General features: G+C 47.1%; 2 protein-coding genes across 10 annotated transcripts in view; one reads left to right on the top strand and one right to left on the bottom strand.

Moving 5' to 3' along the window:
• Positions 1-17,406, top strand: part of LOC147649040 (uncharacterized) — a 636,047-nt gene that overhangs the window by 530,789 nt on the left and 87,852 nt on the right. The gene's annotated exons all lie outside the window — the stretch shown is intronic.
• Positions 13,188-17,406, bottom strand: part of LOC147649038 (olfactory receptor 14J1-like) — a 122,617-nt gene continuing 118,398 nt past the window's right edge. For 3 of the 8 annotated variants that reach the window (XM_086865045.1, XM_086865051.1, XM_086865052.1), the window contains exons 4-5: positions 15,601-15,718; positions 13,188-14,384 (exon numbers count right to left, since the gene is read on the bottom strand). In XM_086865045.1, coding sequence (XP_086721171.1) covers positions 13,426-14,361 — 936 coding nt within the window. In that variant the 5' untranslated portion in view covers positions 14,362-14,384; positions 15,601-15,718 and the 3' untranslated portion in view covers positions 13,188-13,425. Of the gene's footprint in view, positions 14,385-15,600; positions 15,866-17,406 lie in introns of all 8 variants that reach the window. The other 5 variants (XM_086865046.1, XM_086865049.1, XM_086865053.1 and 2 more) reach the window with 3 other exon arrangements.

Genomic DNA, 17,406 nt, shown 5'->3' with positions numbered 1-17,406 from the left:
AGAGTTTGTGCCTGGGTGACTGCCATTTGTAGAAATGAAAAGTCACGAGAAAACTGTTTCTTGTGGAGAACTCTCCATGGCATGACAAGAGAAAACTCCTCTCCCAGCACAGACTGATGGAAAGACTATTGTAGAGTTGGCACTGCTTTAACATCCCAGGTTTTGTCTCTGCCGTATCACTTGGGAAAGGAAAAGTTGGGTAGAGGGAGGAAAGGTTTCTGGAGGTTTTATTCTTGTTTCTTCTACTTGTAGACTGCCCATAAAGTTTCTTTATTCCCATTCAGTTTTAAGCCTGTTTTGCCCTTCTCCTAATCTCTATGTCACAGCAAGAAAGAAGGAAGTACTCTGTTGATTGTAGCTGGAGCTAAAACCCACCACACTCAGGCACTCCTGACAGGACTTGTGCTCCAGAACCCTCAGCAGCCTTGTTGCCCTTCTCTGGACACGCTCCAGCCCCTCCATGGCCTTCCTCAATTGGGGGCCCAAGACTGGACACAGCACTCGAGGTGTGGCCTCAGCAGTGCCCAGCACAGGGGAAGAATCCCTGCCCTGCTCCTGCTGGCCACCCCATTCCTGACCCAGGCCAGGGGCCATTGGCCTTCTTGGCCACCTGGGCACACTGCTGCCTCATGTCCAGCCTGCTGTCCATCAGTGCCCCAGCTCCCTTTCTGCCTGGCCGCTGTCCAGCCACTCTGTCCCCAGCCTGGAGCACTGCAGGCCTTGTTGTGGCCAAAGTGCAGGAGCCGGCACTTGGTCTTGTTCAACCTCACCTTGTTGGCTTTGGGCCCTGCATCCAGCCTGTCCAGCTCCCTGTGCAGAGCCCTCCTGCCCTCCAGCACATCCACACTCCCAGCCAGCTTGGTGTCAGAATGGTTCCATGAGGCCCTGCAGTGTCACAATGGTCTCCACGGTTCCATGACACTCCGTGGAGTCACAGTGGATCCTTGGTTCTTTGGGCCCTGCAGTGTCACAGTGGATCCTTGGTGCTTTGGGCCCCAATTGGATGATGATTTTGTGAACTCTGCTGTTGGAGTCTGAGATACAGAGTGTGTGCCCTTGTTCTAATACTTAGTTCTAGGAGTCAAAGAAACACTGAATTTCATATGACATGAAATTCATGAGCATGTTTTCATGGTGATACATGTTAAATGCTTAAGTTTGATAGGAAAAGTATAAGTGTGTAGATTAGAAAGTTTCTTAAATCACTGGGTGAAAAAGTAGTTTACAGAACAGGAGACAAGATGGGAGATTTAGGGTGTTGTCTCCTATCCTTCTTTCTTCTTCATGTTCTTCTCCGAGGGGTTTTTGGGTAGTAGTAAGTGATTGGGTAAAAAATGCTGCAGTGCAGCACACAGGTGTTGGGGCATTGGGTCACTAAGAAAAATAATTGAGTTGGCATCTGTTAATTGGGTAAATGGACATATAAAAGACCTTAAAGAGGATCTTTGTAAGCCGTTTTATCCTTTTCTATCATAGTGCACATAGCTCCTTGTACCTTGTAATGCTGATAAGAGAAGAATAAACAACTGAGACTGAACAAGAGAAAACTGCCTCTCTCTCCTCAATCTTCAGTTGAAAGGGAAAAAGAACCTAATCTAAAAGTCCCTAACGAGACACCCAACAGCAAGGGTTCTCTCAGCTGCAGATGGCGATCGATGAGGACCTGCAGAGGATTGAAAGATCCATCTTTCTTTTAGAGAAGTCACTGTCCTCACTCTCTGAGGTTGTCTTACAAAATAGATGTGGGCTAGAACTTCTGCTAATGCAGCAAGGAGGCCTCTGTGCCGCCCTGAAAGAAGAGTGTTGCTTTTATGCTGATCACACTGGAGCGGTCAGAGATTCTATGGCTGAACTGAGGGAAAGATTAGCCCAGAGAAAGAGAGATAGAGAGGCCCAACAAGGGTGGTTTGAATCGCTGTTTAACCAGTCTCCGTGGCTGACCAGCCTGGTGTCCACTCTGATCGGGCCAATCATAATGATCTTACTGGTGCTAAACTTTGGACCATGTTTTAAATGAGCTTGTGTCTTTTGTCAAGAGCCGACTAGAGAGGGTCAACATCCTGTTTGTAGAAAGACAGCAGATGCTCCAAGAATGCACTTGGTCACCTCCTGTGCCTTATGTTTGTTAATGAAACACTGTGGTGTCGATTTAATAAGTATTTAACCTTTTTACTTAAGTATAGTGCACCTTATATTTTTACTCAAGTCTATTATATCTACTTTTAAAACTTTTCATAATATAGATAAATTAGATAAAATGATTAAAACCAGATAATGTTAGAACTTACAAGACTAATACAACTCATATTCTAGCAAATTTAGTTAAGCATAAGGAGGGGGGGAAATGTGGTCAGCCAGGGCCCGGCAGTCGGAAGATATCGGGATGTAACGGAAAGATGGAGTCACCCCCCTCCTCCATAGTTTATGGTAATGACCCCCGTAATTAGCCAATAGCACCTAGCTGTGATGAAAGCAGATGGGAGTGACACTGTGAACCTAGGTTATAAAGTGTCAAATTCTCCAGCAATAAATGCCATTCTTGCCATCCATCACATTGGTGTTGGGTGCAAATGGACCGAGTGACCTGGGATTGGTCACCGTGCCATTCCTGAACCAAAGATAGAGCAATCTCTCTTTCCTGGAAGGTGTTCAGCTTTGAACAAACTAGTTTTGCTGAAGATGAGCCCAGGCAGTGGTGAGTTAGAGCATTTGATCAAACTCCCAGCGTATCCTCACATCTGTTTGGACACAATTTCTCTTTGTTTTTTCATTGTGAATGCTTTCTCCTGCCCTGCTGCCTCCTGCTTGGAGTTGTACGCGCAGCAGAGTCCCAGAGTTTTCTCAGCAGGCCTGTGCAGCGAGTTCTGAGCCAACGTGTGGCTCTGCTGCCATCCCAAATCTGCGCTTTCCTTGCCCAGCCTGAGCGCAAGTGGGGCATGTGCTGGGCGTGGCTGGAGATTTTCATCACCAAAATCCTCCAGCGTCATGGCATTTCCATCTGCCCATTGCTTTGGAGAGCACAAATCTTAGGAGTTTAGGAGTTTCAGATTGCTTAAAAAAAAAAAAATAAGGGAAAAACCTCTCTTTCCTGAGTGCAGGCAGCTCTCCAAGCAAAGCAGGTCCCAGGTGAGGGAGGACACAGAGGATGGGGTTGGGGAATGTGGAGCAAGGTTGTCCACACTGGCTCACACCTCAAGGCACAGCTTCTCTGAGCAGGCCAGACCTCCTGAGGAGAGACCCTGGCTCAATATCAATCACAGAATGCTGCAATCACCTCTGCTCCAAAGAGAGCAGGAATAAAATACATCCTTTAGAACAGGAATGTGCATTTCCTAGAAGCTGTTATCAATACATATTATAATATTGGCTTTTCACAAGGATTCAGGTGAATGCTGTATGTATCACGTTCCAATGGCTTTGCTGTAACAGTCGATAGAGGATGTTTGAACTGTCTGCTCAGTTGGGATAACTCCAGTGAACAGATGATGGGGACCCTGCTGCTATCAACACTCAGCGGCTGTGCAAAGAAGGAGCCAAGGCCCAAATTCAAAGGGGAGAAGAAGAGGATTAAAACCACAAACCAAGACACAGGCATGCTGTAAAAAGGCAGACCCAAGGAGTGGCCATGCTAAACAGTTCATGGGAAATGTAAAGTAGTTAATGGGAAAGTTTGAATATGCATAAAGTCTATGAATATGCATCAGGTGATGCAATAGAAATGGGATATAAAGGGTGTTTCCAAAACACCAGGGGTGCTCTTGGCAGAGGGCCAAGCACCCAGCCCTTTTAACCCTTTGCTTTATTGTCTTTGTCTCCTACTGACCTTCTTATTAAACCTTTCAAAATTAACCAGGAATGTGAATGTCATTTTTCACAGATGCCCAGATGGGAAATTGAGACCTAAAAAGAAGAATTTGGCTGGAAAAGGAACAGTTTGGCCCAAAATTGGGGGTTTGAGCCAGAAAAAGGGGCTGTTTAGATCACAGTAAAAATGAGAGTTTGAATCCAAACAAATTGGGAGACTGACTTTAAAGGTCAACCCAGGTGAGCAAATGAGAGCCTAAAAAAGTGGAATTTGAGTACTCAGGTGTGACATTTGGACCCAAAAATCAGAATTTGGGCCAAACAATAGGAATTTGGGTGCCCAGATGGGAAGTTTGGAACCAAAAAATGTGAGTTTGGGTGCCCAGATGGGAAATGTGGACCCAGAATGGGGAATTTGGCTCCCAAAGGAACCGTGTGATACAAAATTTGGGGTTTCAGCATCAAAAACTGGCAGTTTAGATGTAAAAATGAGAGTTTGGATTAAAAAAATGGGAGTCTGATGCTAAAAGGTCAACCCAGGTGAGCCAATGGCAGCCAGGGGGGAGATTTGGAGCAAGAAAGGGATATTTGGGATGAAAAAGGGGATTTGGGGCCAGAATAAAAGGGAGTTTGTGTCCAAAAGGGGAGAATTTGGGCCCAATAAATAGGAATTTGGGTCCTCAGGTGGGAAGTTTATGCCTAAAATGGGGACTTTTGGCCCAGGAAGGGAAAATTTGAGCCTAAAAAAGGGGAATTTGGGTGCTCAGATGGGAAATTTGGACCCAAATGGGAGTTTTGGTGCTGAAAGGGAGAATTTGGGCCTAAAAAGGGGAAATTTTGGAACTCAGGTAGGGTATTTGGACACAAAGAGGAGAATCTGGGGCCAAAACTGGGGACTTTGATCCCAAAGAAGGTGAATTTGTGTGCCCAGGTGAGAAATATGGATCCAGAAAGTGGAATGTGGTTCCAAAATAGAACAGTTTGGCCCAAAACTGGGGGTTTGTGCAACAAAAAGGGGCAGTTTAGTGTTGGGAAGGTAGAATTAGAAAGAAATTATAAATATGACTCTTTAGTCAGAAAGGCTAAGGAAGAAATACAAATGAAAGCACGGTTTGTATAATTCAAATAAACTGGTCTGGTATGCCAGAACACATTCTTTCCCCCAGTAAAACCAAGCTGAGGCCCCTCTGCCCAGCCTTATAAGGAAAGGTCTGAAGGACCCCTGAGATAGCTAAAAATATGCAAAATCAGCAATTTCTATAGGTCACACACAAATGTTACTGTATTAGTATACTTAGAAAGATTGGTCAGTAAAGGAATAGCATATTCAATGTATAGATTATATAAGTAATTGTAAAAGAGAACTCTTTTGCTACGCTCTTGCTTAGTCTCTCTTGGCTCTCTCTTGGCTCTCTCTTGGCTCTCTCTTGTTTCTCTTAGCCTTTTTGCCTCACACTTTCTACACTCTTGCTGTTCTCTCTTTCCTGCTCTTCTTTATCCCGTCTTTTTCCCGGCTCTCTCACTTCTGTTCTGTTCCTCTCTTTCTTAGAAATCTTAAATCCTGAGCTCCTGTATTCATATTTTACCCCTTTTGTATTGTTCTCTCCGAGCCTGCTTTGAGCTCTATCTGCTGGCTCCTAGCAGGGATCTCTCTTTCCCACGCCCTGGAATAAACTACTGACACCTAACTCGACTAGAGAGGTCTCTGCCGTGTCTCAGACCGCCCACCCCCGAAGCGTCTCTTACAGTTTAGACCCAAAAAGGAGATTATGTTTTAAAATAATATTAAAGTCATTAATAAGTCTTAAAGCCTTTAGTCTGACGCTAAAAGGTCAGGTGAGCCAATGGCAGCAATTTGGTTCAAAAAGGGGGGATTTGGGCTGAAAAAGAGAAATTTGGGCCTAAAAAGGGGAAATTGGTCACTGAGGTGTGAAATTTGGGCCCAGAAAGGGGAATTTGGGACCAGGAAAGGAGAATTTGGGACCAAAAAGGGAGAAATTGGGTGCCCAGATGAGACAGTTGGACCCAGAAATGGGGGAAATTTGCTCCAAAATGAACAGTTTGGCCCAAAACTGGGAGTTTGAGCCATAAAATGGGGGAGTTTAGACCCAAAAATGAGAGTTTGGATTAAAAAAACAATTGGAGTCTCACACTAAAAGGTCAACTCAGGTGAGACAATGGCAGCAATTTGGGGCAAAAAAGGGAGATTTGGGCTGAAAAAGAGAAATTTGGGCCAGGAAAAAAGGGAGTTTGGGTCTAAAAAGGGGAATCTGGGCCAAAAATGGGTAATTTGGGCACACAGGTGGGAAATTTGGAGGCAGAAAATGGAGTGTGGATTAAGAAAGGGAGAATTTGGGCCAGGAAAAAAAGGGGAAATTGGGTGCCCAGATGTAAAATTTGAATGCAAAAGTGAGAGTTTTGGTGCAGAAATGGAGAATTAGGGCCAAAATAAGGGGAAATTGGACATTCAGGTAAAAAAAATGTGCCCAGAAAGGGGAATTTGGGCCAGGAAAGGAGAATTTTGGCACAAAATAAGGGGAATTTGGGTGCCCATTCAGGAAATTTGGACCCCAAATTGGAAATTTTGCTCCCAAAAAGAACAGTTTGGGCCAAAACTGGGGGTTTGATCAGCAAAAAGGGGCAGTTTAGGTGTAAAAATGAGAGTTTGGATTAAAACAAATGGGAGTCTGATGCTAAAATGTCAACCCAGGTGAGACAACGGCAGCCAGGGGGAAAATTTGGGGAAAGAAAGGGAGATTTGGGATGACAAAGGGATTTGGGGCCAGAATGAAAGGGAGTTTGTGCCCAAAAAGGAAGAATTTGGGCCCAAAATTGGGGACTTGGGTCCCAAAAAAGGGGAATTTGGGTGACCGGGGGGAAATTTGGACCAAATGAGGAATGTGGTTCCAAAATGGAACAGTCTGGCCCAAAACTGGGGGTTTGAGCAACAAAAAGGGGCAGTTTAGACCCAAAAAGGAGATTATGTTTTCAAAAAAATATTAAAGTCTGCTGCCAAAAGGACAACTCAGGTGAGCCAATGGCAGCGATTTGGGGTGAAAGGGGGAGATTTGAGATGAAAAAGAGACATTTGGCATGAAAAAAAGAGAGTTTGGGTCCAAAAAGGGGAATTTGGGCCAGGAAAAAGGGGAATTTGGGTGCCCAGATGGGAAATTTAGATCCAAAAGTGGGGGTTTTGGTGCTGAAAGGGAGCATTAGGGCCCAAAAAGGGGAAAATTGGGCACTCAGGTGGGAAATTTGTGCCCAGAAAGGGGAATCTGGGTCCAGGAATAAATAATTTGGGCCCTAAAAAGAGGAATTTGGGTGCCCAGATGTGACATTTCCACCCAAAAAAGGGGGAATTTGGCTCCAAAAGGAACAGTGTGTCCCACAAGTGGGGTTTGAGCAACAGAAAGGGGCAGTTTAGATATAAAAATGAGAGTTTAGTTTAAAAATAATGGGAGTCTGAGCCTAAAAGTTCAACCCAGGTGAGCCAATGGCAGCCGGGGAGAACTTTGGGGCAAAAAAGGGAGATTTGGGATGAAAAAAGGGAGTTTGGCCCAGAGAAAAAAAAGAGTTTGTGTCCAAAAAGGAGATTTTGGGCCTGAAAAGGAAGATTTGGATGCACAAATTCAAAGTTTGGACCAAAACAGGGGAATTTGGGATCTAGTGGGAAACTTGGACACAAAAATTGGAATATGGGTCCAAAACCCAGAATTTTAGGCTGGAAAAAGGAGATTTGGGGGGCTCAGAAAAAAGGGAAGTTTGAACCCAGAAGGGGGAGTTTTGGTGCTGAAATGCAGAATATGTGCCTAAAGAAGCAGAATTGAGGTGCTCAGGTAGGAAATGTGGATGCCAAAAGGGGAATCTGGAGCCTAAAAAGGGGAATTTGGATGCTCAGATGGGAAATTTGGACCCAAATGGGAGTTTTGGTGCTGAAAGGGAGAATTTAGACCTAAAAAGGGGAAATTTGGGAACTCGGGTAGGGTATTTGAACTCAAAGAGGAAGAATTTGGGGCCAAAACTGGAGAGTTTGGTCCCAAAAAAGGGGAATTTGGGGACACAGATGGGAAATGTGGACCCAGAAGGGGGAATGTGGTTCCAAAATGGAAGAGTTTGGCCCAAAACTGGGGCTTTGAGCAACAAAAAGTGTTAGTTTAGATAGAAAAAGGAGATTTGTTTTAAAATAATATTAAAGTCTGATGCTAGAAGGTCAACTCATGTGAGCCAATGGCAGCAATTTGGGTCAAAAAGGGGAGATTTGGGATGAAAAAGAGAAATTTGGGCCCAGAATAAAAGGGAGTTTAGGTCCGAAAAGGAGAATCTGGGCCAAAAATTGGGATATTGGGCACTCAGGTGGGAAATTTGGATGCAGAAAATGGAGTGTGGATTAAGAAAGGGAGAATTTGGGCCTTAAAAAGGGGGATTTGGGTGCCCAGATGTAAAATATGAACCCAAAAGTGAGAGTTTTGGTGCAGAAAGGGAGAATTAGGGGCTAAAAAAGGGGAAATTGGGCACTCATGTGGGAAATTTATGCCCAGAAAGGGGAATTTTGATCCAGGAAAGAAGAAATTGGGCCCTAAAAAGGGGAAATTGGGTGCCCAGATGGGACATTTGGACTTGAAAAGGAGGGAATTTGGGCCCAAACGGAACAGTTCGGCCCAAAACTGGAAATGTGAGCCAAAAAAAGGGGCAGTTTAGACACAGAAATGAGAGTTTGGATTAAAAAAATAATGGGAGTCTGACGCTAAAAGATCAATTCAGGTGAGACAATGGCAGCCAGGGGGAAATCTGGGGCAAGAAAGGGAGATTTGGGATGAAAAAGGGGAGTTTGGGCCAGAAAAAAAGGGAGATTGTGTCCAAAACCAGGATAGTTTGGGCCCAATAAATAGGAATTTGGGTCCTCAGGTGGGACGTTTATGCCTAAAATGGGGACTTCTGGCCCTGGAAAGGAGAATTTATGCCAAAGAAAAGGGGAATTTGGGTGCTCAGATGGGAAATTTGGACCCCAAATGGGAGATTTGGGACTGAAAGGCAGTATTTGGGCCTAAAAAGGAGAAATTTTGGAACTCAGGTAGGGTATTTGGACCCAAAAAGAAGAATTTGGGGCCAAAAATGGGGACTTGGGTCCCAATAAAGGAGAATTTGTGTGCCCAGATGGGAAATGTGGACCCAGAAGGGGAATGTGGTTCCAAAATGGACAGTTTGGCCCAAAAGTGGGGGTTTGAGAAACAAAAAGTGTTAGTTTAGACCCAAAAATGAGAGTTTGGATTAAAAAAACAATGGGAGTCTGATGCTTAAAGATCAACTCAGGTGAGCCAATGGAAGCCAGGGGGAAATGAGGGGCAAAAAGGGGAGATTTGGGAAGAAAAAGGGGAGTTCAGGCCAGGAAAAAGGAGTTTGGGGGCAAAAAGGAGAATTTTGGCCTAAAAAAGGAAAATTTGGGCACCCAAATGGGAAGTTTGGACCAAACTGGGGAAATTTGGGATCCAGTGGGAAACTTGGACACAAAAAGCACAATATGGGTCCAAAACCCAGAAATCTGGGTTGAAAAAAGGAGAATTGTCATGCCCAAAAACAGAGAAGTTTGGACCCAGAAAGGGGGAGTTTTTGCACTGAAAGGCAGAATTTGGGCTGAAAAAAGGAGAATTTGGGTGCTCAGGTGGGGAAGTTGGACCCAAAAATGGGAATTTGGGTCCAAAAAATGGAAATTTGGGCTCAGAAAAAGGTGAATTTGGGTGCCCAGATGGGAAATGTAGACCCAGAAGGGGGAATTTGTCTCCCAAAAAGAACAGTTTGGCCCAAAACTGGGGGTTTGAGCCACAAAAAGGGGCAGTTTAGATGTAAGAATGAGAGTTTATGTTATAAAAATGGGAGTCTGATGCTAAAAGGTCAACCCAGGTGAGCCAATGGCAGCCAGGGGGGAAATCTGTGGCAAGAAAGGGAGATTTGGGATGAAAAAGGGGAGTTTGGGCCAAAGAAATGGGGAGATTAGGTCCAAAAGTGAGAATTTGGGCTCAGAAGTGGGAATTTGGGGACAAAAAACAACATTGTGGGCACTTAGTGGGACATTTGCACTCAAAATGTAGAATTTGAACCTAAAAAGGGGAAAATGGAGCACTCAGGTGGAAAATTTAGATGCCAAAAAGGGAATCTGGGTTTAAAAAATGGAAATTTGGACCAAAAAATGGTGAATTTGGTTGCCCAGATAGGAAATGTGGACCAAGAAGGGAAAATTTGGCTCCTAAAAGGAACAGTTTGGTCCAAAACTGGGGGTTTGAGCAGCAAAAAGGGGTAGTTTAGATATAAAAATGAGAGTTTGGATTAAAACAAAAGGAGTCTGATGCTAAAAGGTTAACCCAGGTGATCCAACAGCAGCTAGGGGGGAAATTTGGGGCAAGAAAGGGAGATTGGGGATGAAAAAGGGGATTTGGGGCCAGAAGTAAAGGAAGTCTGTATCCAAAAAGGGAGAATTTAGGCCTAAAAAGGCCCCAAAAAATTGAGTCCCCAGATCAGAAATTTGGACTAAAAGGGGTAATTTGGACCAAAAAGGGGTAATCTGGAACAAAAAGGAGGAATTTGGGCACTCAGGTGATAAATTTGGACCCAAAAATTGGAATTAAAAGGAGAAAAAATAGGTATTTGAGTGCCCAGATGGGAAATTTGGACCCAGAAGGGGAAATTTGGTGTTAAAAGGGAGAGTTTTGGCCTAAAAAAGAGGAATTTGTGTGCCCAAATGGGAAGTTTGGACCAAAACAGGGGAATTTGGGATCTAGTGGGAAACAAGGACACAAAAAGCAGAATATGGGTTCAGAACTCAGGAATTTGGACCAAAAAAGGAGAATTGGGGTGCCCAAAAAAAGGGAAGTTTAGACCCAGAAGGGGGAGTTTCGGCGCTGAAAGGCAGAATTTGGGCCAAAAAAAGGTTGACTGGAAGCTCCCGGAGTGGCCCGGCTGGCTCAGGGATGAGGTTTCTCTTCACTCTGGTTTCCAGCCAGCAGATGTTTGTGGGGTTCACTGATTTTCTTCAGGAATTCCAGTCTTAGCAAGCGAGTAAAGAAATCAGGGAGGGACTCTCTCCCTGGTTTGCATTCCACAGTTTATTTCTGTGAAGGGGAATCCAAAGGGCGAAAGACAAAGGATTTGGGGTCTGGGGGTCTCTTTTAACAGGGTTTCTTGGAGGGAAAGAACATCAGAGAGAGAAACTGGGCCTAGAAAAGCAGAATTGGGGTGCTCAGATGGAAAATTTGGACCCAAAAAGGGGACTCTGTGTCCAAGAAATGGAAATTTGGGTTCAAAAAAAGAGGAATTTGGGTGCCCAGATGGGAAATATGGACCCAAAAGGGCGAATTCTGCTCCCAAAAGGAAGAGTTTGGCCCAAAACCGGGGGTTTGAGCAGCAAAAAGGAGCAGTTTAGATGTAAAAATGAGAGTTGGGATTAAAACAATGGGAGTTTGATGCTAAAATGTCAACCCAGGTGAGCCAATGGCAGCCAGGGGGGAAATTTGGGGCAAGAAAAAAAGATTTAGGAAGAAAAAGGGGATTTGGGGCCAGAATAAAAGGGAGTTTGTGTCCAAAAGTGGAAATTTTGGGCCCAAAAATAGGAATTTGGGTCCTCAGGTGGAAAGTTTGTACCTGAAATGGGAACATTCGGCCCAGGAATAGAGAATTTGGGCCTAAAAATGGGGAATTTGGGAACTCAGGTAGGGTATTTGGACTGAAAAATAATAATTTGGGGCCAAAAATGGGGACTTGGGTCCCAATAAAGAGTAATTTTTGTGCCCAGATGGGAAATCTGGAGCCAGAAGTGGGAATTGGCCTCCCAAAATGGACAGTTTGGCCCAAAACTGGGGGTTTGAGCAACAAAAACTTAGTTTAGACCCAAAAAGGAGATATTGTTTTAAAAAATATTAAAGTCTGATGCTAAAAGGTCAACTCAGGTGAGCCAATGGCAGCCAGGGGGGAAATCTGGGGCAAGAAGGGGAGATTTGGGATGAAAATGGGATTTTGGGCCCAGAAAAAAAGGGGAAATTAGGTTCAAAAGTGACAATTTGTGCTCAAAAGTGGGAATTTGAGGCCAAAAAAGAACATTGTGGGCACTCAAGTTTCACATTTGGACGCAAAAAGGAGAATTTGGGCCTGAAAAGGGGGAAATTGAGCACTCAGGTAGAAAATTTGGATGCCAGAAGTGGAATCTGGGTCCAAAAACCAGAAATTTGAACCAAAAAAAGGTGAATTTGGGTGCCCAGATGGGAAATGTGGACCCAGAAGGAGGAATTTGGCCCCTAAATGGGACATTTTGGTCCAAAACTGGGGGTTTCAGCAACAAAATGTGCCAATCTGGATCTTAAAGGGGCAGTTTAGATCTAAAAAAAAGGAATTTGGGGCCAGAACAGGGAGTAATGAAACCAGGAGCTTGTCATTAACTCATGTTAATGAAAGTGTGGACATGATTATAACTTGAACCAGCCCCACGCTGGATTTGGGGCTGAGCCCAGGAGCCTCAGGCACTGAGAGAAGGGTGAAGAAGCTGCTCCAGGAGTCCAAAGGCAAAGTGCAAGTCCCTTGGAGCATCAGTGGCCCCAGTGAGGGCAGGGAGTGGCAAAGGCTCCCCAGGGAGTGTGGAGAGCAGATCCTGGAGGCCAGGGCTGCAGGGAGCCAAAGGCTGTGAGCAGGAACTGCAATGCTGAGCAAGCCCTGGCTGGCTGGAGGCAGCAGAAAGGCCAAGCCCTGAGCCCAGGCCTGGCACAGCAGGGCCTGTCCCTCACGGGGGGCTCGGGGCTGTTCCTGGGGCAGGGGGATGTGAGGGGCAGCAAGGACAAATGCCATCGACCTGGGGGACCCTGCAGATCCTCATGGAACCAAGGGCCAGCGTGAGCCAGCAGGGCCTGACGCAAACAAGAGGCCCCTGGGAGCCTGCGGGGCTGCAACAGCCCACAGCACTCCAGTGATGGCGGCAACCAAAGGCTCCTTGACTTGCCTTTGGTGCACGGGACAAACCCCAGCAGATATTCTCAAGGGACACAGGGGCAAAGAACATTCTTAGTTGCAAGGGACCCCCAAGGACCAGCAATTCCAGCTGTCAAGTGAATGGCCCACACAGGGATTGAAGCCACAGCCTCGCTGATATCAGCACCGTGCTCTGACCAACAGAGCTCAGAGGTGAAAACCGCACAGAATTTTACTGGCAAAGTACAGAGAACCAAGGAACTTGGGCAAAGCATTTAATACAACATCCAGTTGAACATAAAACACTTTCCACAGCAGTAACTGCATTAAGTTAGCCCATTTAACCTGGAAACCTTGAACCCTTGAGGTGCTAAGGTACCCAAAATCATTCACTGTAGAGCCAGAGAAGCGCTGAGGAAGGACCCTGGACACACAGGTCAGGGCAGGCACTTGTTTTTATTTAAATGCACAGGGAACAAACCTCTTGCAGGTCTTTGTGTTTCAAAAGAAATGTAGATATTCATGTAGAAATACAAAAAGTAATACTACAGTATTTGTAAATCACACAACAACAGTAGAAAATGTTACCAATGAATAAATGTACAAACAGACAATAATAAGGCTGAGATTCCAAAGAGTTACATTCAAAAGGCTGTGCAGCAGAAAAGAGAGAGTTTAATACTTCAGAAAATACAGAGTCATCAATTTTCTCAGGGCAGCCTTGAGCTCCTGGTTCCTCAGGCTGTAGATGAGGGGGTTCAGGGCTGGAGACACCACCGAGTACAGAACTGACACTGCCAGATCCAGGGATGGGGAGGAGATGGAGGAAGGCTTCAGGTTGGCAAAGGCTGCAGTGCTGAGGAACAGGGAGAGCACGGCCAGGTGAGGGAGGCAGGTGGAAAAGGCTTTGTGCCTTTGTCCCTGCTCAGAGGGGATCCTCAGCACAGCCCTGAAGATCTGCACATAGGAGAAAACAATGAACACAAAACAGACAAGTGCTAAGGAGGTAGTAAAAATGGAAACCCCAAGTTCCCTGAGGTGGGATTTGGAGCAGGAGAGCTTGAGGATGTGTGGGATTTCACAGAAGAACTGGCCCAGGGCATTGCCCTGGCACAGGGGCAGGGAAAATGTATTGGCTGTGTGCAGCAGAGCACTGAGAAAGCCACTGGCCCAGGCAGCTGCTGCCATGTGGGCACAAGCTCTGCTGCCCAGGAGGGTCCCGTAGTGCAGGGGTTTGCAGATGGACACGTAGCGGTCGTAGCACATGATGGTCAGGAGACAATACTCTGCTGAGATGAAAAAGACAAAGAGAAACACCTGTGCAGCACATCCTGAGTAGGAGATGGTCCTGGTGTCCCAGAGGGAATTGTGCATGGCTTTGGGCACAGTGGTGCAGATGCAGCCCAGGTCAGTGAGGGCCAGGTTGAGCAGGAAGAAGAACATGGGGCTGTGCAGGTGGTGGCTGCAGGCTATGGCACTGATGATGAGGGTGTTGCCCAGGAGGGCAGCCAGGGAGATGCCCAGGAAGAGGCAGAAGTGCAGGAGCTGCAGCTGCCGCGTGTCTGCCAATGCCAGCAGGAGGAAGTGGCTGAAGGAGCTGCTGTTGGACATTTCTTCACTCTGGGCATGGTGGACTGTTGAAAGAACACATTGAAAAGCTGGGACAGGTTTCCTTGAGTCAATTCTACGCTATTTTCTTACAAATTTACGCAAAATTACTTCTCTTTCTTTGAGGAAATTTTGCTTGGTTTTTTATTTATTTTTGAGCCTGAGTTTTGCTGCTAAGTTACTGTTCCTTTCTGTGAAAGGGCAGAAATCCTCTTTCAGCATTGCTCTCAGCCTGAGCACTGGGGAGCCCAGAGGGAAATCAGGGCTCCCTGTGCCCAGGGCAGTCAGACCTGCTGGTCTCACACAGATGCCCTTTACTCATTACACCTCCCTCTGTTTCAGGGTGGCTAAACATAAAACATGTTTGAAAAATAAAGGAACATCTTTAAAGGCTCCAACTTCAAAATAATTTTCTCTAGACATCTTTTTTTCTCTGTGCAGCTGGACAGGGAGGGATACCCAGGGCTGCTCTGGCTCTCTGCCTGGAGTTGTGCCTATTGGCAGCTGTTTCTCTCTATCCAAGCCTTGTCCCTGCCAGTGCTCCCGAGCCCAGCCCAGCCCTGGGGGCTCAGCTCTGCCCTGCACACCCCTCCCAGCACAGGCACTGCCCAGGGCCATCTCCCTGCCAGCAGGGCCTTAAGGGCAGCTCAGACAAACAGAGATGCTGCAAGCCAAGGTGCTGCTGCTGCTGGCTGTGGCTAGAGGAGGCTGAGGAGGCACTTTGGGAGGGAGAGCTGAGGCAGCTCTGCTGATGCCCAGGGTGACAGTGCAGGAGTCTCAGTGACACAGACCAAGCTGACAGCCCCTTGCCCTTTCCTTTAGGAGAAAGCCGAGAGCAGCCCTGGCCATGCAGCACCATCTCCACAGCAGGAGGAATCTGCCCTGATGGGGGTTGCTCTTTCCCCCTCCAACTTCTCCCCAGCGCCCACGGGGAGCTCCCAGGCAGGCTGAGAGCTGCCACTGGCAGGTGGCTGATGCCCTGGCCTGGCAAAGAGCCCTCAGGGCTGCAGGAGCTGCTCTGCAGGACAGCCCTGGGCAGCCCTGGCTGCAGCCCCAGCTTCAGCCCCTGCAGCCGTCCCTGGCAGCAGGAGCCGTCCTGCCCTGTCCCTCTGAGGGTGCCCAGGGCAGCCCCGCTCTGCAGCACATCCTCCCCAAACCACAAACGGCAGCAGAGCCATCCCTACAGTCATGTCAGTGCTGTCATGGGGCAGCTTTAGGAGATCCCCGCAGCCAGAGACTTACTGTGCCAGCAGCTGGGAGCATTTCTCCATGAAGAAGCTCAGACTTGTCCTTCCAGTTGCTTTAAGGCACCCAGGTAGCTGCAGGCAGCGCCCTCAGCCCTGCTGGGCTGGGAGAAAAGCTGCTCATCAGGAGAAATGCCTTTTTGAAGCTCTTCTTGGTTGCCAGGAGCTGCCTCTGTGCCAGGAGCTCGGCCCAGCTCAGCAACAGCACCAGGATTTTAATGACCCTCTCAGGGCTTTGGTGTTGTTTCCACCTGACTCAGTCCCTGAGAGAGTGTTTAAAAAACTTCTCAAGAACTCAAAGTTAAATTGGCACTACAAAGTTTCTTGAAGTTTTAATGGGTCCCACTGAGGGACACGACTGGGAAAGTGTCCCCAGGTTCCAGGGACAGCAGAACACTGCAGGCACTGATGACATGTTGCCCTGAAAATTCAGCTTTTGAGCTTGCTGACATGTTTTTCTAAAGACTTTCCCAGGACAGGAACTGTAAACATAGATATGTGTACATTCTTTCTGTTACACATCTTGTGATGGGCATCTCTCATGGCCAGTGGTGAGAAAGTTTTATCCTGACCATCCAATCCCTGGCCGTGGTCAGAAGCTTATAAATCCTAGGAAGGAAAATAAACTCTCTCTTCTTTTCACCACACCTCAACCTGTGTCCATGTGATCTATTCATCTTCAGCGGCAACAGGGACAATCAAGGGAAAGGTGTCTCTGGTGCTGAGCAAAGCTGGATGTGTTTCAGGAGTGCAAAGGGCCAAGGGCTGAGCCCCAGCCCCTGGCAAGGCAGATGCTGTCCCTCCCTCATTGCTCAGGGCTCTTCCCGGGCCACTGGCATGTGGGGATGTGCAATGCCAAGGGCAGCACCATGGGGCGGCCCCTGCCAGGCTGCTGAGCAGGGACAAGGAGGCAATGAGGCCCCAGGGCTGCAAGGGTCACTTGTCTCCTCCTCATGGCTCAGGCCCAGGCCCAGCAGCCATGGCCAAAGGGCTGCACAAGTTGCCTCTGGCAGGGCCTTGCAGCTGCTGCCCATCCCTGTGCCCTCTCCAGCCCAGGCTGCCCTACGGTGTCCATGCCCTGCGCCTCTGGCCCTGCAGGCTGTCGTCATCCCCCGGCTGCCCCAGCTCGCTGGGCCCTTCCTTTGCTGACAGCTCTGCGTCCTGCCTGCCTCTGCCTGGCCACACAAAGCCTTGGCCTTGATACCAAAAGGGTTAACTCAATTTTTACTGTGCCTGTGAATTTCTAGCACAGGAACATGCAGGGCCTGCCTTCCCAGCAAGGATGGTTGGGAGACAAGGAGAAGACATCTGGCTCAAGGGTGCAGTGATGGGAAAAACAAGGACTGAATCTGGGAACTCAGGGTGTGGTTTTGTGGAAATGGGTAAATTGTAATATGCATTTAGCCACTGTATAAAAGCAACACACTGGGAGAATCACATGTCCATGTCAGGTTAGGAGTTATCCCATGTTGGACCTCAGGCCTGAATAAATCATGTGCCTCTTAAACACCAAATTAGTATTAAGGAGACTTACTCTGATGTTTCAGAGCCTTGCTGATGGTGGGGCCTCACAGAACCAAGGAGTCAGCTGTGACACTGGGCAAACTCATGGAATAAAGGGTCCATTTTGACACAGCAGAACCCCACGGAACCAAAATCCATTTTGGCACATTGGGGCAAATTGTGACACCGTGGAACTGCACAGAACCAAGGTGACCATGTTCTACTGCAGAACCTCATGGAACAAAGGGCCCACGGTGACACTGCAGAACCAAGGAGACCATGGTGACACTATGGGGCATCA

This window comes from Cyanistes caeruleus, chromosome 28 (assembly GCF_971803275.1).
Source record: "Cyanistes caeruleus chromosome 28, bCyaCae1.hap1.1, whole genome shotgun sequence".
Classification (NCBI taxonomy): domain Eukaryota; kingdom Metazoa; phylum Chordata; class Aves; order Passeriformes; family Paridae; genus Cyanistes; species Cyanistes caeruleus.
Note: the sequence above shows the minus strand (reverse complement) of the source record. Positions and strands in the feature narration are given on the sequence as shown.